Below are 24769 nucleotides of genomic sequence, written 5' to 3' on the forward strand. Positions count from 1 at the left end.
GAAAGCATGTACCACCAGGCTCAAGGACAGCTTCTATCCCGCTGTTATAAGACTTATTGTTCCTAGCACAATAAGATGGTCTCTTGATCTCACCATCTACCTTATTATGACCTTGCTCTTTATTGTCTACCTGCACTGTACTTTCTTTGTAGCTATTACACTTTATTCTGCATTCTGTATTGTTTTGCCTTGTACTACCTCAATGCACTGTGTAATGAATTGAACGGTATGCAAGACATTTTTCACTGTGCCTCCGTACATGTGACAAAAATAAACCAATTCCAATTCCACTTCCATTGTTTTTAAAATTAGAATCTGACAGGTGAAGTATGTCCTTCAAACTAAGAAGATGTGCAGGCTATCTCAGTGGCCTTATTATTATTAGATGATTCTTCACCAATTGTTGAAGAACTGTTCTTCAGTTTGACTTGACATCATCTAAAAGAGGGATAAATTTACCAGATAGTCTGCTGATGTTTATGAAAGTGACTTATGACCACTTTTCAATGGACATCTCAGGATGGGGAATATCAGCCTTGCCGGTGATGTGCAAGTCCCATGAATAGATTTTTAAAAATTCATGCTTCCAACTTACAGATACAAATTGTGCAGCAAATACTTCATGTAATCTGCATTTCACAGTTGACTTATTGAACGAATTATAATTTTGATAGTGAGATTATTCATTTTTGGCCTTTAAATTTATATTTTTATTTACATTTCTTGAATCTGTTGAAGTACAATGGTCTCCTGAGTCAACTCAGAACCATGGCTTGAATTGAGGGTTTAAAGTCAAACTGTGATTTTTACCTGCAAAGCTGGGCTGCTGACTTTACAGAAAAATAAAGAAAACATGCTCAATTATTTTCCAATGCAAAACCAAGAATCATTGCACAAAACTATTGGAAAAGTATAAAATGTCTGATTGAAGGGTCAGGTTTTCTTCTATAAAAAAACATGAAACATTAAGGATGTACAGTGAATTGCTTACTTAGAGATGACTTGTGAAACTTAACAAAAAAGTAACATTTCAGCATTGAAGACAGATCAGTAGTTTTGTAGAGAGCACGTCCATAAGGAAACCAGGACTTGATGCTCATTCCATGGCTCAAATAAGGAAAGTTAATCCACAGAGGGAAGGCAACTCTGGGTTACCTGATGAGTATTTTAAAGGTTTAATTTAACAAATTTGTAAGTTACATAGATACCTTCTCAAACTCAGTGCTACTAGTTGGTCCATAAATATTTTGAGTATATTGCAATTGTTTCACACATTCCTGTTTATATTTGAATGGTATTGTGAGCTGAGCATATAACCATGTTCTTTGGAATACCACATGATTGTTTCTTCAGCATCTTCAAAACTGAGTTGAGACTTGATGCAAACTGGCGAGGTGTTTAATTTCAGAACAAGTGAACATATAAAATAATATTATGATCAGGTTCACCTTGACCAAACAGTACACCCTATCTTCACTTAATGATGCAAAACAAATTGAAATCCATGCTGCCACATCTTACACATGCAGCATTACTTGACTTAATCAGAAGGGCTAATTTTATTACCTATTTGGTATGACGGGCATAACGAAACCTGTCAGTCAACTACTCACACATTACCATAGAAAAATAACAACTGAAATGCTGTCAGGTGGACAAGAATAACATGGGACAAAACATTATGACCGGTAGAGTTGTTGATGCAAGTATTTCATGGCTGATGAACTGCAGGCTGAGCAGCAAAGATTACAGCATTTGCAGTCTCTTGTGTCTCTGTATATTACACGTGTTTCACTTTAGGTTAAATTTGCCGGTGGAATCTAAAACTGGTATTAAGTTCCTGTTAGTCATAAATTATAAGTAATCAAACTTTATCTGATGATTTTGAAATTGTCTCTATTAAATCCATTGTTTAATAGCTCCAAGAAATATGTTTAGGATAACATGCAGAATGACCCTTCTTGTGATTAAGTATAAGGCTCCTTCTGATCTAGACAGTTTCAAAGTTTAGTTCACTGAGTAGAAACTTTCAGTTTCAAAATTCAAAGAAGAACTTATCTATAACAATGGAATGAAAGAACATGTGCTTATGTACAATGTATGTTTCATTCAAGAAAAAAAAATGATTTTCAATCTCCTGTGTCACTGTCCAAACCTTCAACCTGGTAGAGTTTTAATTTGCTGTTACTAACTAAATTGATAGTGTCATACTGGAGAATAATCCCTTATAAATATAATTTGAATAGGATATATGAAATACTGTGTCTGCACATATGTGTGTCTGTTTGAAAATACAGTTGTGTATTGTATTTATATATGAATATAACTATTCAGAAATAAAATGAATATCCTGGGTGTAATTGGAGAAGATTAATCACAATGTGTTACTGAGTTTGTAAGGTAGTATGCAACCATAGGAAGTTAAATTAAAGAATTTAAAATCCCGAAGCTTGAAGGATTTCAGCTTAGATGCAGAACATGTTATTGGTGAACATTGAAGAACAGTGTAGTCATAAATTGAGTGTACTGGATGCCACTGAATAAACTAATTGATATAAAAGTAGCAATAAGAAATGAATAAATTTACAGATCAGTGGGTAGCAGGGAATTAATTTGGCAATAGGCATGAGTAAATTAATAGCAATGAGCACCAACGAATAAAAAAATGATTGGAGCTGGTATATTAAATAGTACAGCAATGGGCACAGGAGACAGGAATGCTTTTTTTAAAAATTAATCAAGAATTAATATCAAAGCATCTCTGCCAGTGTTAGCCTGCAGGTTTACGCTAATGAGGGCTGGCAAGATGAGTACAGAGTTGGTGGGGTAAATTTAAGAGCACAAGCTGCAAGGGAAGAAGACAAGTTCAGGCTGAAATTATAGGAATGTGTTAACAAGAAGGCTGTAGAGGAAGAGAGACAGGTAAGAAATCGAAAAGTAAGAAATCAGGAGTAATCCATACTCCCTCTTGAACCATCTCTGCCATTTATTGAGAATGTGGCCAAACTGCTATCTCAAGTTCATTTTTCCATTCCGTCCTTATATCCTTTGATTCACGTTGTGTCCAATAATCTATGAATATGAGTCTTGAATATACAGTATTCAAGGACTGAGCATCCACATTTGTCTGAAGTAAAGAATTCAGAAGGCTACTGAGTAAATGTTTCTTCTTATCTCATTCCTAAATCACTGATACTGTGCCCCCTGTTCTTGGAATATTAAAACCTGAAGGTGAGAGCAGAGACCAAAGATGATGAGGTAAGTGCCTGACAGTTAGTTGAGAAAGGAAACAAACTATGGCATTATTGCCAGAAAGGGATTTTAATGAAATTTGGTTCATTCTGAAGCACATAAGCATGAGGATTCTGTTGGTCAGTGCAGAGTCACACAGATAAGAAGGATACAGAGTGCAGATTTAATTTTATTGTTTGGAGTAGGTAGGGGCTGGACAGTTCATGGTCAGAAATAAGAGACAGCAAGCTCCTGAATGACACTGCAGCACCTTATCACTGTTAGGTTCTGACCTTGGTGTGTATCCTGCTCTCTGGCTGATCATTGGCATGTGTCTTGCTCCCTGACTGATCTCCTGGTCTCATTTGCTGAAATCTGATCTTCCTTTGATTATTTAATATTCTGTTCTCCCATCTCTCTTTAATACTTTATCTCCCTCCTATAGATCATCTATCAATGTTTCTCATTCTGACTTTTTCCAAATTTTTCCTGTATTTGTGTAACAATCCCTAGTTTATCCTATTCCTTCTCATTCCATTTGACAGTTTTTACCTTCATGTTGTAGCGGTTGCTACCACGAAATAAAATAAGACACTAGTCGAAGGATTGCCAAATAAGAACTGGTTTATTTTCCCGCCTTGCGTGGGCCTTTTAAGGGAGACTGTTCCTGCCCAATGCAACCGGCAATGACGTATATGCTACGTCATCAAGTCTTTCCCGTGCACGGGTTCTCCCCGTCGCTTGGGGAAGACGAAGGCCTGCTGCCATCTTGGGGGTCAGCCTCTGCGTCGCGGCATTGAAACCTCGACCAGTTGTTGCAGATCTAAATGGGCTGGTTTGAGGCGGTCCGTCATGAAAACCTGTTCCCTGCCCCCAACGTCCAAAATAAAGGTGGATCCATTATTCCTGATGACTCGGAACAGTCCCTCATATGGTCGTTGCAACGGTTCCCGAGGTGTGCCCCGCGAACAAAAACAAACACAGTCTCGTAGTTCTTTGGGCTGACAGGATGGGGCTGACAGGATGGGGCTTGACCATGCCGCGAGGTGGGGATCGGGGCCAAGTTGCCGAGCTTCTCACGCAGTCTTTGTAAGACTGCTGGGGGTTGTTCCCCTTGGTCTCGAAGGGCAGGTATGAAATCCCCTGGGACAACTAGGGGTGCCCCGTACATAAGCTCAGCTGACAAAGCGCCGAGGTCTTCTTTGGGGGCAGTGCGTATGCCGAGCAGGACCCAAGGCAGTTCGTCAACCCAGTTAGGACCCTTCAGGTGGGCCATCAAGGCTGATTTCAGATGGCGGTGAAAACGTTCCACTAACCCATTTGATTGAGGGTGGTAGGCCGTGGTGGTGTGCAGCTGCGTCCCCAGCATGTTCGCTAATGCAGACCAGAGGCTGGAGGTAAATTGGGTGCCTCTGTCTGAAGTGATGTGGGCTGGAACACCAAAACGTGAGATCCAAGTTGTGAGCAGTGCCCTGGCACAGGAATCAGTTGTGATGTCAGACAGAGCGGTTGCCTCTGGCCACCTCGTGAACTGGTCCACAATGGTAAGGAGGTACCGAGCCCCTCTTGAAACCAGCAGAGGGCCTACGAGGTCGATGTGGATGTGGTCGAGCCTTCTACGGGTAGGCTCGAATTGCTGTGGCGGGAGCTTGGTGTGTCATTGGATTTTCGATGTCTGGCAGTGCTGACAATTCCTGGCCCACTCCCTGACCTGTTTGCGCAGGCCATGCCAGATGAACTTGCTGGTGACCAGCCGGACAGTGGATCTGATGGATGGGTGCGCCAACCCATGTATCGAATCGAAAACGCGTTTCCGCCAGGCTGCAGGAACTATAGGGCGGGGTTGACCTTTTGCGATGTCGCAAAGGAGGGTCTGCTGACCAGGACCAACTAAGAAATCTTGGAGCTGCAGGCCCGAGATTGCGGTTTTGTAGTTGGGCAGTTCGTCGTCGGCTTGCTGTGTGGCAGCCAGGGCCTTGTAGTCGATACCCAGGGACAGGCTGTGGATGGTCAGTCTGGAAAGTGCGTCAGCAACGACATTGTCCTTCCCGGAGACATGTTGGACATCCGTTGTGAATTCAGAAATATAGGACAAATGTCTCTGCTAACGAGCTGACCAAGGATCAGAGGCTTTGGAGAAGGCGAAGGACAAAGGCTTATGGTCAGTGAAGGCGGTGAAAGGCCTGCCTTCCAAAAAGTACCGGAAATGCCGGACCACCAGGTACAGCGCTAGAAGTTCCCGATCAAAAGCACTGTATTTCAGTTCGGGTGGTCTAAGGTGCCTGCTGAAAAATGCTTAGGGTTGCCAACTGCCTTTGATTAGTTGTTCTAGTACCCCACCAACCGCGGTGTTGGATGCGTCCACCGTGAGGGTGGTTGGGAGCTCTGTCCTAGGGTGTACAAGCATCATGGTGTTTGCTAGGGCATCCTTGGCCTTAACGAAGGCAGCCGCAGCCTCGTCGTTCCAGGCGATGTCCTTGCCCTTACCAGCTATCAGCGCGAACAAAGGGCACAGGATACGGGCTGCTGCAGGGATGAACCGATGGTAAAAGTTGACCATCCCCAGGAATTCCTGTAGGCCTTTGACCGTACTGGGGTGGGCAAAGTGGTGGATAGCGTCCACCTTGGCAGGTAGGGGTATTGCTCCGTCGCTGGTGATTCTGTGGCCGAGGAAATCGATAGAGTCAAGCCCGAATTGGCACTTGGCCGGGTTGATCATGAGGCCGAAATCACGGAGACGAGAATACAGCTGGCGGAGGTGGGAAAGGTGTTCTTGGCGGTCACGGCTGGCGATTAGTATGTCATCTAAGTAAATGAACACTAAGTCCAGGTCTCGGCCTACCGCGTCCATCAGCCGCTGGAAGGTCTGCGCAGCGTTCTTAAGGCCGAATGGCATTCGAAGGAATTCGAAAAGGCCGAATGGGGTGATAATGTGGTGTTGGACCCCGTGTTTGGGCATAGAATTCACAAACTGAGGTGCCAAAACTGACGGGAATTCGGCTAGGAGCTTGGTGAACTCGTTGCCGGACAGGAAAATGGAGTCCAAGCGTGGGGCTGGTAGGCTGGTTTCTCCCAGGGGGTAGGTCTGGAAGGTTGTGGAGTGGACTAGCCATTTCTCTCGCAGGTTGACTAACAGGTTGTGGGCCCAGAGGAAATCGGCTCCTAGGAGCGGTCGGGCGACAGTGGCAAGGGTGAAGGTCCAGGTGAAACGGCTGCCGCCGAATTGTAACTGAAGTGTACGGGTACCAAAAGTCCATATCATTGTGCCGTTTGCGGCATTGAGTACCGGACCTTGTTGCCTGTTACGAGTGTCGCGGCCGGTCGGGGGCAAAATACTGACCTCTGCTCCAATATCGACGAGGAAACGCAGCCCGGACTGCTTGTCCCTAACGAATAGGAGGCTTTGTCGTCGGCCAGCCGCCGTAGCTGTTAGCGGTGGCTGGCGCTGGCATTTCCCTGACTTGCAGGGTGGGTGGAATCGACGGGCCTCCGCGCCCCACCTCTGATGGTAGAAACACAGTTGGTTGGCAGCGTCGTTGTCTGTGTTTCTGGGGTGTGGTCGCCCGGTTGCTGGGACTGGTTCAGGCGGGCGTTGGGCTCGCGGCCTGGCGATTTGGCCGACGGATGAACCACGCTCGTGTTTGACCTTCCACAGGACGTCTGCCCGGGCAGCCACCTCACGAGGGTTGCTGAAATCAGCGTCGGCCAACAGCAGGTGAATGTCATCGGGTAGTCGTTCGAGGAAGGCCTGTTCGAACATTAGGCAGGGCTTGTGCCCCTCGGCCAATGCCAGCATCTCATTCATTAGCGCGGATGGGGAGCTGTCCCCCAGGCCATCGAGACGAAGCAGGCGGGTGGCGTGCTCACGACGGGAGAGGCCGAAGGTCCGAATCAGAAGGTCTTTGAAAGCCAGGTACTTATGTCCCTCCGGAGGGGACTGGATGAAATCACTGACCTGGGCGGCTGTCTCCTGGTCCAGAGAGCTGACCACATGGTAGTACTTTGTGGAGTTGGAGGTGATCCGCCAAAGGTGGAATTGCGCTTCGGTCTGGTGAAACCAGACGCTGGGACGAAGCGTCCAAAAGGTGGGCAGCTTGAGTGCCACTGCGTTGGATGCTGTGTTGCCGTCCATTGTGCAGGTCCAAAATCCGTTTGGACCGTCGGGGTCACCAATGTAGCGGTTGCGACCGCGAAATAAAACAAGACACTAGTCGAAGGATTGCCAAAGAAGAACTGTTTTATTTTCTCGCCTTGCAACCGGCAATGACATATATGCTATGTCATCAAGTCTTTCCCGCGCGTGGGTTCTCCCCATCGCTCGGGGAAGACGAAGGCCGCCGCCATCTTGGGCCTCGCCGCTCCAACGCCGTGCGACCCGACTGCCGAGCCGGTTCGCTCGCCTGGACGGTGAGTCGCTACAACGTAATCTTTTTGAGTCTAAATTGTGCTCCCTGTAACATTGCAGAATTAAGTCATTGAAAGAAACTGAAGACAGGAAAACAGGAGAGAAGAACAGCCATCCAATACAGGATGTTCAGACAAGAGGAACAAAGTAACTGTGTGTGAGGAAAAAGCTCCCAAAGTTCTCCATGAACATGATACTATTTGGATATAGATGTAAATGTGGCATAAATAGCCAAAAACCAATGGACTCATTGAACATAACACAACCAAAAAACAAAGGTGGGCAGAAAAAGCGAAAAGTAGTATTTAGAGGTGATTTAGATGTGTGTGTGTGTGTGGGGGGGGGGGGGGAGGGGGTATGGAGGGGAGGGGTTGTTGGGAGGTGGGGTTGTGGGGTTGTGATGAGAAGTATATGAAAAATAGGAACAGAGCTGAAAGCACCTGAAGAAAAACATGGGAAACTGAGGTGCTAGCTAGCAAATAGGATTCAGAAACGAGTTCAGGGAAAAGAAGGAAAGTGCCAGATCTGGAAAAACATGCAAGAAAAGGGGGAAAAACATAAAACATGCTTTAAATAAATTTAAAGATATGTATGAAAATACTTTGAAACCTCAAAGGCAACAGGATGGCAATAGAGCTGGGAATGAGATCAAAATTACTGCAAAGCATCACCACATGGTACCAGTGTATAATCGTGTAATGCAGGAAGGTTTTTGATGTTTTAAATGCCCATATGGAAAATGTCAGTATTTTTTGCTTTTGACAAGTAAGATTCAAAATTGTGATGACACGGAACAGGAACAGGAAGTGAATATGATTGGTATACCACAAGGCTTAAAAATCCATCAACCCTCATTTATTCTCCATCAATGACGAGGCAAAACTTGAACCTTTAGTTATCTTGTTCTCTTTTCAGACTGTGATCTTCTTGGGATAGAAATTTCAGTGCAGTTTTCTAAAAAGAAAAGTCACAGCACAAAAGAAAAATCACAAAAGCAAAATTCTCAGGGCGAAAATGGCTAATATGAGGGGGAATAATTTTAAGGTGATTGGAGGAAGATATAAGGGGGCATGTCAGGGGTAAGTTTTTCACACAGAGGGTGGTGGGTGCACGGAATGCACTGCCGGTTGAGGTTGTGGGGGCAGGTACATTAGGGACATTTAAGAGACTCTTAGATAGATATGTGAATGATTAAGAAATGGAGGGCTGTGTGGGAGGGAAGGGTTAGATAGATCTTAGAGCAGGATAAAATGTCAGCACAATGTTGTGGGCCAAAGAACCTGTACTGTGCTATTACGTTCTTTGTTCTACGTTCATCTGAAATTCATGATTCAGCGCAACATGTCTTGGAATTCAACGTATTTTAGGAAGGCAGGGCCAGAAATTCACTTGCACAATGTCAAAAATTGACGTCATGTGATTGAAAATCTCATTAAAGCCATTGTGTAATTTTGTACATATCTCTGGATGTCTTAGTGTCAGGAACTTACATCACCTACTCACTTCTGACTGAGATTTTCATGTTTGCTAGTGATGTATTCCATTGTTAAATTTGCACAAATATTAATAGTAGTGCATTAGTCAGGAATTATCATCAATGAGATTTCCATCCACATTTATATAAAAAAACAACAGTTCCATTCCCTGTCAGAAGAACCAGCTTTTAACAATGCTGAATGTTCAAAATGTTACCTAAAGGGCCAATTGTACTAAACTTACATTTATAGCCAGCCTCCTGCATGTGACTCCTACACATTTGCACATTACCCTGCATACTGAAGACTAATCCTTCCTTGCATCTTCAAGCATTATGCTGTAACCAAAACTGGCTTGTAATTCTCCATGGATGAGACCTAATACTCCTTTACTTCAATGACGTGGGTATGTAAAAGACACCTTCCAGCCATTACAAGCACCCATGAATACCAGCACCCAATATCTCATCCTCCCTGACTTCACCAGGAATCACAGTCTTAACTGTACTTTTCGGAGGATCTTCTACAAGGTAACTCTCACTCTCATCTATGAACTCATAAAACCTGAAGCACATCACTTTCATCTGACTGCTTCAGTATCATGCATTCATTCATAGGAGGCGACCATGTTCTTTCAATGTTCACTTGATCGTTGATTGTCAGAGGGTGCTGGCAGTTCTCATAACACATTAATTCTTAACCAGTCACAGCTGCTTCTCATCATTCAGGGGAAATAATTCCCAAAAGTATGAATTTTGGGGGGATAATTGGGGGATAAACATTTCAAGCAACTGATCACTCTGATGAACAACATAACAATCCCATGCATGCCATTGCCAGAAGCCTTGTGGGCATCACCATGGGGCTGTTCAAAATGGCTTGTTTGCATCATTATAATGGTATTTTCAGCAGTAGCATCATTCTTTGAAGCACTCTGCAGTGTACTGCATAATCTGACCATCACACAAGCTTGGTCATTGCCTGCTGAGATGAAGCAAGGGGTGGATCAGCAGCTGAGATAACAGGAGAAAAGGGGAGGGGGAAATGAAGTGGAACAAAACAGCCAGAGCAGCAGGGACATGGTGAGGGAGTAAAGCAAATGGAAAGGAGTTGGGGGAAAAAGAAGGCAAACACAATTTATGTGTGCAGTGTAGGTGTGTTTAACAAATTGTGAGTGCAGGTGAGGGTAAAAGCTATGGATGTAGATAAGAAGTCTTAAATGGTGAGGCCTCTCCTTGTTCAGTCTTGAGATCAGGATTTTCTTTTCTTGACACTAATCACTCATGCAAGCAGTGTTCCTATCGGAGATCTCCCTAGCAATCTACTCCACTGTTACCTGCAGGTAACTGGAGGGTCTCTCTGTCTCAGGAGTCACTGGTGCAACCATATGGAAGTAAACAACACTCTCCAGTAGCTGTAAGGGTGCTGATAGTGCTGTGGCTGATGAGGTTGCAGCTGGAAATAAAGTGAACTTGTGTCATATCTACTGCACGAGAAAGCCTGGCAATGTTCTTCTTTAAAGAGCACTGTGCAATATTGTGATTTACTATGACAACCTAGTACACCAATGGCCCATTGAGTCAATGCTGGCTCAATAAACAATCCCATGAACCCCATTCCCCATGTATTTCCCTACATGCCACTCTTCACACTTGCCAATTTTCATCCCCTTGATTCCCCTACCAGCTACCTACACTTGGGGCAATTTACAGGAGCCAGTCAATTTTGAGATGTGGAAGAAAACCGGAGCACCCAGAGGAAAGATAAGCTGTCACAGGGAGAGTCAATGTCCACAGGGAGGTCAGAATTGAACCTGGGACACTGGACAGTAAGACACCTGGACTGTGCACTACATCATTGTGCCACCTTTCCGGCCTTTCCAAAACTGCTTGGGGAGACAAGTATCACCATTTGAATAGACTAATTTGAAATATGTTATAAGAATGTGATTGCAACCACAAAACTAGCCAGATTCAATTAATCACCATGCTGAGTTTTAGATTATTGGCCCATCTGGGAGGCTCATGTTATTAAGTTGCTTTATTTCAGGCACCAGGACATGAATCAGCACCTTTTAAAAGATGTTAAATATTGAACAATGTTTAACATGAATAAAATTGAGCATACTCCAGTGAAACTAGTCAATAGTCTCACGTGGTTTCATGAGTTATTTATTATTTAAAATCAAGCTACTTGTGCAATAGAGCAATCATTGCTCAAAATATTATGGTGCTAAGCTTATGTTCAGCAGTATTAATAAAACTGCAGCAGGTAACATAGAGTCATAGAGTCATACAGCACAGAATCAGGCTTCTGGCCCACTATGTTTAAGCTGACCATCAAGTACCCATCTGTACTAATCCCATTTATCTGCACTTGGTCCTTAACCTTCTGTGCCTCGGTGATTCAAGTGCTTGTCCAGCTACTTCTTAATTGTTGTGAGAGTCTCATCCTCTACCACCCTCTCAAGCAATGAATTCCTCTTAACTATATCAAGGATTTTATTATTAAAATTATGCAATAAAATGCAGCTTATACTAGGTCTTTGACCTGCCATGTTGTATTTACATGAGCATTATCAATAGACTGTTATCTGTTATTTTATGCAAAAAATAATTTGATGCTTGCCTGCTAGGTTGTGTTTTAATGGCTCCCCAACTCCAACCACAGGTGTGATCCTTCCTACTCATTCCTTTCTCTGTTGTGTTCCCCCCCATATTAAACCCTTAATATCTGGTTTGTCTGACATCCTGACATATATTGTGGAGCTGGGAAAGAAAATGTCCATGTTCTCATGAAGTGTTCAAGGCCTGACACATTGGGTTTTGGACTTTACAGAATTCCACAGTTGAAGGGCTGATAAGGACTAACCACATGGTGCCATTTTATTTACCTGAATACCAATTGTCTTGAAATTTACTGGGATTTTGCTGGTAAATACCACAAATCATATGCAGAAATGCTGGCATTTGCCTGCTCCATTTGGAGTGCAACTTACTAGCCAAGCTCTGTCATCGATTTTCCAGCTGCACTCTGCCACTGGACTCCACATGGAAACCAGTGGCCAATCTGCTGGAAATCCTGCTTCTGGATCTCTCACCAGTTTAGAGTTGGCAATGCTTCCAGGAGCCTTTTTATTTGACTGGTTTTTGGTAGTAGGGAAGATAGAGTAGATACAAGTAAGTTTTTCCAATTATTTTCATTTGCTCTTTTGAATCAAAGAATGGTTTGATAGATTCTCTGTTTCTATTTTGTTTTAATGTTGAATTGGTCAACTAATTTATTATTGTCACATGTACCAAGGTACAGGAGAAAAACTTTGTATTTCATCACATCAGTGCATTGAGGTCTTACAAGGGAAAAGCAATAACAAAATCCAGAATAAAGTGTGCAGTTACAGAGAAAGTGCAGTGCAGGCAAACAAAAAGGTGCAAGGCTATGACCTTTGTGAGGCAGATTGTGAGGTCAAGACTCCATTTTATCATACAAGGGGACTGCTCAATCGTCTTATAACAGTGGGATAGAAGCTGTTCTTGAGGCTGTTGGTATGTGCTTTCAGGCTTTCGTATCTTCTGCCCGATGGAAGGGGGGAGAAGAGAGAATGTTGCAGGTGGATGGGGTCTTTGATTATGTTGGCTGCTTTACTGAGGCAGCAAGAAGTATAGACAGAGTTCATGGAGGATTTTATTTCTTATCTTCATTTTCCTCAGTTTATAAATGTTTTTGAATGTTAAGGACATTCAAAGCTTTGGGAAATCTGGATATTTTGACAGACAGCAAAGCTAGTGTCAGTGCTTGGCCTTTTATCTAAGGTTTCCAGTGGTGTTTGAGGGCATGGCCAATACTGGTCGGTGCACGTCACCAGATTATGTTATTCAAAGCCCTTCTCCCATTCAGAGTTTTGCTGTCCAGCTGCAGGATGATTGCCGCCAACATAATCGACCTCAAAAACCCTGATAAGTGGTGAAAGGGAGCGATGAATGCTGGAAACAGGCTCACACAGGCATCAGACTCATTGGAGTGAATTCTGGCTACAATGACAACTATTATGTGCCATCTCAAATGCTTTTAGAACATCTTCTGGAAGGAAATCTTTGCAGATGCTGGAAGTCAGAAATAAAAAAAACAGAAATTACTGGAACTGTCTTTGGTACATTGTTGCAATGTTCTTTTTTTTCTTCAAATTTCACAATCACTCTCAATAAATGAGCTCAAGAGCTCAGGATTAGAAAAGCAGACGGAAGGCACAGAGAAATTGGGAACAAATAAATTCAGTGCAGTTTCTAGGTAATGCAGTGTAAGATTTTATCACAAACTGGGAAAACTTAAGAATACATCATTGTACATAAGTATGTTGTGTACATTGCTTTTATACCAAACAACAGTGCATTTATTTAAGTGAAACAATCAGAAGTATATCTAGCTTATAATTTGTTAGTTTGGATCAAATAATTATTTCAGTGATTGGATTCTTAGTTTCATTTCCATGAATTGGATAGGTTGGTTCTGATCAGGCCCGGAAGAATGTGTGATTTATTCTGCATTTATGAAAACATTCCCCTCACCCTTTATTGTTGAAATTTTGCAAATTCAACTGACTAAATTCTGCATACTTATTTCCTCCTTTAAATAAGTTTTGTACTTCCCATCTACATTGTAATATTCTTTTGCTGTCTCTATGTGCTCTAAAGCACCAAAAGGAAGGAAATTTGCACTATGAAAAATCACTTGAAATCTTCAATTAGCTGTAATAAGAAGCCCACAATTCCAATGTGAACCAGCAACATTTTAATTGGACAAAATAAATTTAACAATAAATTAGAAATTCTTGACAAATTTATTCATGCTTTTTTATAGTTCTGTGGCAGTTTGCATTTTCTTTTGATGTTTATGATCAACCTAATATTTCCATCATCTCTTAATAAAGAGATTGTGGGAACTGTGCATGAAATAACAGATCATGAGATATTATCTTCACTCATGCAAAATTCATTGGCAAGTCAAGGAGCTGGAAATGAAACATCCCAATAGTTAATTTTTATTATTTCTGTAAACTATATGAACAGAAACTCACTGTAGAATATTTACAGTTATAGTCTTCTTATAGCAATTTTTTCCACAAGTCAGAGTCCATAATTCCACAGAAATGTTTTTCTGTTCAATAAAAAATGATTGTAACAACCTAATCGGTAATGTGTTTCTGATAACTATTGATCATCCAGACCAACCTTTGTTGCTGGTCCTATTTGCAATAGCCATTGACTTGGTTACAAAGGACATCGATTTGGTTGGAACAATGGAAGCTGTGATTTCTTACTGCTTGCTACTGCATGAAGGAGGATTTGAAGCAATCAACTAAGTGCATAGTGCAAATTGACATGAACAAAATTATTCAGGCTTATGATCTTTCTAGAGAAGACAATGAAGGCTATATTTGATAGTCCCTGAAAATGGGCAGGGGATTGCAATGCAAGATGATCCCATGCTTATTGCTGCTGATGCCTGTTAATTGTCATGATTGCAGCATCCAGCCAGCAGTAAGTGCTCCATGGGTCAGTGGAAGGCCCAAGACTGTGAAAGGCTAGCAGTGTTTAAAGCCAGGTTCTAGTGCTTAAATCTAATCTGCTGTTCTAAAAGGAAAGGTGCCATTGTTGCTGGTGACAGATCTAGTGAGGATGTCCTTGAAGAACAGAAATCATCAGCACTATGTTCCTCACAGAGATGCAGGCAGAAAAACTGCTCCATCCTTTTCCTCCTGAAAGCCCTTTGTTTCCTTCTCTTCCGCTTCCTTTTCCTACCACGTCAGCAGTTTGACCTGCACTACATTTCCTTTCCTCATTCTTCCAGTAATACTGTAGGTAAGGGAAATACCTTTTATTTCATCTGTTTCTGGGAGCAAACACCACAAGGCAGCTTTTTTTATTTTGCATTTATTCAGGCCCTGATTGTTGCTGGCAAGACCAGCATTTATTGCCCCACAATTGAAGGTACTCCCACAAATGGACAGGGTGTTCCAGGATTTAGACCCAGCAACGGTAAAGGAATGGCAGTATTATTCCAAATCAGGAAGAGATATAACTTGGTATGTTTGGTACCTGCAATTTTACAGACAGTTAAAGGACACTATTTTGGATTAAGGCAGCACCAGAGTGCCCACAAAATGTTTATGGATCCAAATATCATGCTCAAGAAATGTTCATGCTTTCCGCTTTAGAACCATTTATCCTTTTTTGTTTTCAAAGGCAGCAGCATACTGAACAAATGGATGTACTCAAATATGTATGTGTTTCCTTTCAGAATTTGCATCCTCTTGTGACCGGGCCCATTGTCAGTATCGGTGTGCAATCACAAGGAATGGTACAACTTGCTACTGCAGTGATGGTTATAATGTAGCACAAGATGGGAAAGGTTGTGAAGGTTAGTTCACCATTTTCTTAAGAATCATTATTCATGTCAAGGTTTTATGTAACTTAAGTCATATTAATCAAAAATAGGTTGATGCAGTTTGTAGTGGTGAAACAATATTTCTGTGAGCTTTCCCAAGTTATTTTCATTGTGTTTACCTCGAGGTGAAATCCAGCTGCAGAAATAACTTCCATCATTAAAATCAAGAAATACTACCAGGTTGTGATTATGAGTGTTTGAAAGCCAAAGGCATCCTTGGAGAAAGTTTAACTTTGTCATTCTTTTGGCACAGGCAAAGAAGTACCACAGTAGTCATATGTGTCCATAGTGGGGGATTTTGAAGATTGTGGACAGGGTTTGCAAAATTTGACCAAGTGTGCATACATTTAGTTCACCACATGATTGGCTTCACAATGTACAATTGCCACTTCACATCTCCGAAAACCCTTTAAATATTAAATTATGGTAATGTAGCCTCACAGTGAATTTCTTGATCACAGAGGTTCTACTGAGAATACTTTCCTTAACTATATATAGTGCATTCAGATGACATGATCCTGGACTGCTTAGAGGAACCTCTTAAGACAGGTGTTTTAGACTATTTACAGGAACTTTTACAGCTGATCAATTCTCCACACTACACATTTAGTCTTAGAACATAGAACAGTACAACACAATACAAGCCCTTCGGCCCACGATGTTGTGCCTACCTTTAAACCTCACCTAAGACCATCTAACTCCTTCCTCTGACATATCCCTTGCATACACTCTGGGGCTCATTGACTGAAATTTTCCAGAGAAGAGATAATTGCTTTTGATGTTGGCCATCACCACAATAGCACTTATTGAGTGCATTCAAAAAAAGGTGAAAGAGTAGAACTCCTTTAGTGATCCTAATCACATTTGCATTAACAACTGTATTCAGGTCATCCTCTGGAGTATTGTAACTTTAATACATGACCTTCCCTGAACAGACTAAATTCTATTTGATATCCCAGGTATTGTACCTGCAGGACGAACCAGCAATACCTAAGGATTTTTTAGATAGACTTGAATTTGATCTTTTGATTTTACTGAGGAGGTAGCAATCGAGTTCTGCTGAGGTCTGATCTTAGAACAGCTCAATTATTCATACAATACTACGTGCAGTTACGAAGATGATAAAAGTATCATCAAATAGTCCAAGGTCCTTTCCTGTTACCACATAGAAGTTGCAAAACCTGCCAGTCTGCTGTACAATTTGCATAAAGTAGGTAACAAATGTTATGTTTACCCAGGAAACATTTAATAAATTTCCAAGTGGAAAGAACTCAACTGCTGGAAATCTTGAGACCTCGAACTAGAAAACAATTATCATACTTTATTAACATTTAGCATTTTTTTTGCTTATGACATTAAAATTCAACATCCATAAAAAGTAAGATACCAAGTGTCATACTCCTGGTATCTAAACCATGATACTTAGAACAAGGAAAAAGTTGTAATGTACATTCAGATCTGTGACATCCATCATTGTGTTGCATTGTTCAGATGAAAGGTCATCAACCTGAGATGTTAGTTCTGTTTAAGAAGGCTGCATGACCTGCTCAGTATTTCCATTTCTAAAAATTCAGATTTCCAGCATCCACAGAGTTTTTTTTAATATCATCTGATTGCATTAAGCATTATTGCATTTCACTTGAGGTTTTAAATTTTTCCATTCTAGCTTCTAAAATACCACATCAGAAAACCAAAGAAAGCAAAATGTCCACAACAGAAAAGTTTGATGCACTAGATTGCAGTGACAGATATGGGCCATTTAAATGATACAGAATTCTAATGAGCCTTTGATCTTTTCAATTAAGACCTACTTAATTTGGTATTCATCATTTTTGAACCACTGATCTGAGGTTCAGAGCTCTGGAAAATCATATGTTTGCCTGGTAAAGTGCTGACCTCCACTTTTCAGAATAGCAAAATTTTTCTGTTCGTGTTTCATCAGTCAGTCTTTTTATATATCAATTTAACAAAGATGTTGGAGAAGACCAAAGAGCTCCTGGATTTGGATACAGGTCTGGCACAGTACATAATTGATTTATGATTACATAACAGTTTATATGTTGTGCAGTATCTATATGCATTGATTTAACTTCTTATTTGACTCTGACAGATTTTGATGAATGCAGTGTATATGGAACATGTAGTCAAACATGCATGAATAGCAATGGATCGTACACGTGTGGCTGTGTGGAAGGTTATTTGATGCAACCAGACAACAAAACTTGCAAAGCCAAAATTGGTAAGAAATGAACATATTTTGCTTTACTTTTTAAAAGTTTACTTTACAAATGTTGAGGAAATATGGTTGAATTGGTGATCCTACATGGCCAGTAGTCTGGCTATTACTGAACAAAACTCAGCATCCTCGATCTTCTAACTTGCAGCCATGAGAACACAGCTTTTTACTGACAAGAAAGGTTTACAAATTGAGTACTAATAAGCTAATAAATTATTTAGAATGTAATTTCTTTTATTACTTTCCCATATAAACCAGGCAGTTTTCTCATTTTCAAATAGTCTTACCTGATATATATTTATAACAATGATTTTAGTGCAAATTGAAATACAATGAATCTTTTCTTCATTTATTCTTGGGATGAGAGTAATGCTGTAAAGGTTGTGTTTACTATTCATTCCTGGTTCTTTCGAGATGGTGATAGTGGATCTTCTGATGGAATCACAGCATGGAAAGGAAATACTCGGATATTGACCAAGTGATTTGGAAGGAATTTTCAAATCAGTTACAAATATCATTGGATTAATTATTTTTAAAGCTTTGATCATTATGAATATCTAAATTATTTGAAAATGAAAATAGCTTCATGTAACTGGAGGGTGTAACTCTCTCCACCAAATTTTTTAGGCCAACTGATCTTCAGTTATAAGTAACCACTTTGACTGTATAATTTGAAGTGAAGTAACAAAGTGATTGGAGAAATGGGTGCCTTTCTAGGCTTTGAGTTTAAATCGTGAAATGGCAAATTGCTCTCAGTGCTACCTATGTTCAGTTAGCATATTCTTCTTATTATCATTGGATTTCCCCTGCTTCTCTGGTTTCCACTCTCATTCCAAGTAAATGCTAGTTAAGAGATTCATCAGTTACTGTAAATTACCTCTGGTGCAGATGGGTGGCAGGAGAATGTTGGTGGAGTTGACAGGCATATGAGAGAATAAGTTACAAAGGAATAAGTGGGGGGATTTGGATTAATGGAATTGCTTTGAGAACTGGCAAAGACTTGATGGGCCAAATGTTCACCTTCTACATCATAAGAAAGAAATGAATCTAATTAAAAACTTATGAGGAAATAATAGGATGAAAGATGCTTTTATAAAATTTTCCTGAACACTTGTTAATGCAGCAAGTAAAATATTTATGTCAAAGATAATGGTGCATGGACTAAGTGAAAGAAGTTAAGGTCAGAAGCATTAAAGGATAATTCTTTTTATGGGATGACATAGTGAGAGAGGTTTTGTAGTTTGATTCACTTTAATTTGCCAGACAGGGGCAGACAGATTTTTTTGTTTGAGATTTGCTGGTGGTCCTTAATGAGTTAATATAATCTCCAACTTGGAATAAGAGAGAAAAAAACACCTTAAATCATAATATATTAACTGGAGCAATGGAACATTAATGTGGATCATCAGAGGTTGCAACTTAAAAAGATAACACCAACAAAATATTCACCATTTTATACTTAGCAAATTCAGACAAGAAGTATTGCTGAACGTGTTCATCTTCAAAGGCCTTTGTTTATTTATGGAATGCAGGTGTTGCTGGCAAGGGCAGCACTTATTCCCTTTGCTTGTATTGGTTAACACATTATAGCAAAGACAGAAGAGCTGAGAGGATTGATTCTGATGCTGTTGATGGTTCACAGTTATGAACATGGTTAGGGTGTTTTTTTTGACTCACCAGATCCAATAAATATAATAGATAAATCAACAAAAGGGAAATTGTGGAAATATTCAAAGGACTGTGCAGCAGCAAAGAATAGAACAAGAGAGTTACCGTTTCAGATCAGTAACCCTTCATCAGAACTGGGATAATTTAGAGATATGAGACGATTTAAGATGTAAGGAAAGGTAGGATAGAAAAAAAGAACAAAAGAGAAAGGCCATGAAATGGTTAAAAGCAGCAGGGATATGATGACAGAAAAGATATTGGTACAAGGTAATAGGATGGTAATGGACAAGCAAAACAATAACATTCAATCACATTTCCCTTGTTACTGACTTGTGTTGGAAAATTCCACGGGTTCACCATTCTGTTAATGAAATTATTTTTCTTCACTCATAAATGGACTAGCCTGTGTCCCTGTTTCTGGCATTGTTCCTTATAAGGAATATCTTTCTTGCCTCCACTCCCAGTAGGATTGTACAAATTTCAATGACATCCTTTCTCATCCTTCTAAACCCTGGCTAACATGACCAATTGTCTCACATTGTCTTCTTTCCTCAAATAAGGAGACTAAAACCACACACAAATACACAAGATATGGTCCTACCAAAGTTCTTTACTATTACAGTATGACATTCCTGCTCCTGTACTCGATTCTTTTCACTATGAAGGCCAGCATACCATTTGTCTTCTTAATGGTCTGCTGCCACTATATCCTTAATGTTATCAATTTGTGCACAAGGATGCCCAGGTCTCACTATACCTCCCCTTTTCCTCATCTCTCACAATTCAGATAATAATCTGCCCTCCTTTTCTTGCCACCTTGATTAGTCTCACATTTATCCATATTATACTTCACTTACTGTGAAATTGCCACTCACTCAACTTGTTCAAATAACTCTGAAGCCTTCTTGCATTCTCCTGATGGCTCACACTCCCATTGACTTTTTCCTACTCTTTATTTCCGGTTTGCCAACCAGCTCTCAATCCTTTAACGTACATTACCAGAAATCCCATGTGCTTTGATCAAGCCAATTGGCATCACTTTTTGATGTAGTATTCAATAAGTGACAAACTTTACAGTAGGTGAATTTGAAAATAGCCAATTTAATCAATGCAACAATTCAGGAAACAGATCATTTTGTTTTACTTGCCTGACCTTGCAGAATATTTTGTACTGAGTCACAAGACTTTTCTTGACAATAATCAGTGATGTCAAAATCCTTAACCCACTATTATTTACTCACCCATGCCCTGTGCACTATCCAGTGCCACCAGCTCAAATTCACCATCTGCAAGTGGCGGGGAACAGGGAAGCAAAAATCATAGCAATTAAAACAACCAATTTTCCTCCATGCAGCAACTTAGACAACAAATTGCAATGCTGGTGCTTGTTATTGAAACTGATGCCAGCTAGTATCAGGTTATAATTTGTTTAAGGGCACTGGTTGGATTGGCACTATGTTCTCCTGGCCAGACTAAAATGGAAAGGAAATGGGAGAAAATGCCTTTTCCCAATGCACCTTCAAACAGTTTTGCTGTTCATGTTGTCTTTTGTAAGTAATGCTCAGTGTTGATGTCAGAGATTGAGTAGACAAGAGTAGAATGACACTATTCCTAAGTTTGGGAGAGAATTTTAGTTTTATCCTCCTCATAAATGCTCTTATACCAGGAATGTCCATGGTAGTCAAGGGAACTCCGGTGTTTTAAAAAATCTGGGACTCCTCAGTTTTGCTCTGTGCACTCCATTATTTCCATCTCATTCTGCTATCAGGTTGGTAGCTGAGGTTTGGTATTGGTTGCAGAGAGTACACCTGATGTCAAACAATTCTCCATTATGTCGTCCAGTCCTTTATAATTTTCACTAAGGACACCTTCAGTTTGAAAGCTTGGGTTGCATTTCTGTCTTCATACATGGTCAGCTTGTTATGTAATCTTTGACTCCTGTCTGAGCTGTGTATGATAACCTGTAAGATAGAATTCAATGGTTTCGGAACTTGTAAAATGTAAAAACAATAATGAATTTGGCATTTCATACCTACCTGTTTTTGCTAGGTGTTAATGTATTGTCACAGCAAGAAGAAGGCCATTCAGCCCATTAAGTCTGTACTGGCTCTATGTAAAGCTAATCTAGAGTATATCAAATTCCTCCTCTCTCCTCATCACTCAGACAATGTTCTCTTTTCAGATACATATATAGCTCCCTTTTAGGCACAACAATTGAAACTGCCTCCACTACTACCCCTGGCATCACATTCCAGACTGTAACCACTTGCAGTTTGGAAATAACATTCTTAATGCCACTTTTCATTCTTTTGCCAACCACACTCAATCGCTATCCCTCTCTTCTTGACTCTTCCATCAGCAGGGACAGTTTCTCTCTATGTACTCTTTGTAACGTTATTGCTTAAGTACATCTATTAGATCCCTTCTTCATCTTGTCTTTTCCAAAGAGAACAATCCCAGCTTCTCCTGTCTATCCATGTAACCATTTCCAAAGCCTTCACACTTTTCGTAAGGTGTGTCATCCAGAACTGGACACAATACACTCATTATGTTTTGGAAAGGTTCACTATAACCTCCTTTCTCTTGTACTCTATAACTGCCCCAGCGACCCAGGTTCAATTCCGGCCATTGTCTGTAAGGAGTTTGTACATTCTCCACGTGTCTGTATAGGTTTCTTCTAGGTGCTCCAGTTTCTTCCTGCATTCCAAAGGTGTACGGGTTATGAAGTTGTGGGCATGCTATGTTGGCACCAGAAGCATGGCGACACTTGTGGCCTGCCCCCAGAACACTCTACGCAAAAGATGCATTTCACTGTGTGTTTTGATGTACATGTGACTAATAAAGATATCTTATCTTATCTTATAAATCCCAGGATCCCCTATGCTTTCTTAACCACTTCCTTTACCTTGCCTAGGTAACTTCAATGAACTATGCATATATTTTCCCCAGAACACTGTTTTGTTTTTGTACAGCTTTTAGAATTGTGGCCTTTATATTTCTTCTCATTCTTCCTACCAAAATGTAGTACTTCACAAGGGATTTAGATATCATCTGCCACTTATCTACCCATTCCAAATGCCTGTCCACATCTCCTTGAAGTTTATTACCAACTCCCTCATAGTTCACTCCTCCAAGTTTTGTGTAATCTGCAAATCTGGTAGTCATACACCCAAATCTAAATTATGAACAAACAGAGATGCTAATCAAAAACTGCAGATGCTGGTAATCTGAGGTAAAAACAGGAAAACTAGAAAACTACAGTGGGACATTCTGGAGGAAGAGAGGCAGAGTTAAAGTTTCAGGTCAAAGACTCAATATCAGGACTGGGAAAGTGTGAAAGCGTTAATTTCAAGTTTCTGAAAGGACAGTGAAGGGCTGGATAGGACAAAGGGAATATATCTCATAGGGTGAAGCCAGGTTTACCCTTGTGATTTAAGTGTTTATGGATGTCCTCTCCGCCCCTCTGCAACTCAAAACTAACTTGTTTTCTCACTCTCCCAGTTATGACAAATGGCTTTTCGATCTGAAGCATTAATTCCTTTTTCCTTTTCCACAGATGCTGGCTGAGCTGCTGAATGTTACCAGCAACTTCTGTTTTTAGGAAGACATGCAATGGTCCTAGTACTGATATCGAATGTATATTGCGATTCCAAAGATTCAACAACTTCAAATTGCTTTACACAAAAAAAAACACTGTGAACATTTAGGCTAAGTGCCCACAGGAATAGAACATAGAATGTACAACAGTATAGCACAGGAACAGCCCCTTCAGCCCATGATATCTGTGCTGAACACAATGCCACATTAAACTTTCCTCCTTACACCTTAAATGCATATCCTCTAGTATTTGATATTTCTACCCTGGAAGAAAGATTATGACTCTCTACCCTGTCTATACCTTTAATAATTTTATAAACTTAAGTCAATCCCACCAATATTTTTCTGTAAATAATTTTATGTAGATTATTTCCCCCAGAAAAAAACCCAAAAGTTTTCCAATTAATCAACCTTCACCTTAGCCAAAATGTAAAATAACCTTGATAGTGTAAGTGATAATAACGTACAGCAAGATGATTCAAAGATAGCATAAATCTCAGGAGGCTATAGTTTGGTAATGAAGCATTCTGTTCACTCCAACAGAGATGCACTCGGAGACCGCAGGGAGAATAGCTTACACTGTGGCGTTGACATTCCAGGGAACCGTGAGGACCCCTTACCAAATCGGCTAATTTTATATGTATTTTTTAAGAGAGCCATTAATGCTCTTTCTCCAAAGCACCATAAATCATACAACTTATATTATTCTTCTGCATTAGCAACTGCAGCATGTGAAGTGGTGCATGTATTGCAGAATTATTAAATTTGTCAAGGTTGTCCAGACAATGGATTGCAGCAATCTGCTCTAGCATGCTTCATTTGTGAACACTCATTTTATATGAACCACAAAGATTTCCATTCCTTAAGTAGGTGGCTCATTTGTAATGATAGACAGAGCATCTTGGATGTGAATTCATGATAGGCTGGGAACTGTCAACATGCATTTATTTTTGTCAGTCCATCAGTAATGTTGTTATGCCAGAAGCATGAATTGGGATGGCTGCTAGCCAACAAAGGAGAGCTCTTCAGAGGATTAGCAGTATCACAAATGCACTGAAATGATGCATTAAAAAATACATTATCCATATTAAGAATATTTGACCAAAGCTTGGTCAAAGAAGTAGATTTTTAGCAGAGTCTTAAGAAAAGGATAGACTGACACACATAAGGAGAGATCTGGGAACCACAGACACAAGAGAGACTGCAGATGCTGGAAATCCAGAACAACACACAAAATGCAGGAAGAAGTCAGCAGGTCAGGCAGCATCTATGGAGGAAAATAGACAGTCAATATTTCAGGCCAAGACTTTTCATCGAGACTGGAAAGATAGAGCGTATAAGCTAAAATAAAAGAGTGGGGGGAGGGGGGGAGCATGAGCCGGCGGGTGATGGGCGAATCCAGGTGATATGGGGAAGGTAGGTAGGTGGGGAAGGGAGGGAAAGTGGGAATGATGTGAGAAGCTGGGAGGTGAGAGTTGGAAGAGGCAAAGGGCTGAAGAAGATGAAATCTGATATGTGATGACGGTAGACCATGGAATAAAGGGAAGGAGGTGGGGACCAACAGGGAAGAAGATGTGGGTGATAGGCAGGTTGTGAGGGCAGGGGAGGGGAAAGAGAAGGGGTAAAGCAGCCAGAGGGATAAGGCAAAATAAAAGGGGAGAACAGAGGGGAGGGGTTACTGAAAGTTAGAGAAATCGATGTTGATGCCATCAG

The 24769-nt window shown here is 40.8% G+C and overlaps 1 protein-coding gene across 1 annotated transcript in view; it reads left to right on the forward strand.

Annotated features, from left to right (window-relative positions):
- Positions 1-24769, forward strand: part of LOC127583300 (low-density lipoprotein receptor-related protein 1-like) — a 1307163-nt gene that overhangs the window by 489971 nt on the left and 792423 nt on the right. The window contains exons 4-5 of the mRNA XM_052039177.1: positions 15409-15528; positions 17666-17794. Of these exons, the coding sequence (XP_051895137.1) occupies positions 15409-15528; positions 17666-17794 (249 nt within the window). The remainder of the gene's footprint in view (positions 1-15408; positions 15529-17665; positions 17795-24769) is intronic.

The sequence above is a fragment of the Pristis pectinata genome, chromosome 1 (assembly GCF_009764475.1).
Source record: "Pristis pectinata isolate sPriPec2 chromosome 1, sPriPec2.1.pri, whole genome shotgun sequence".
Lineage (NCBI taxonomy): Eukaryota > Metazoa > Chordata > Chondrichthyes > Rhinopristiformes > Pristidae > Pristis > Pristis pectinata.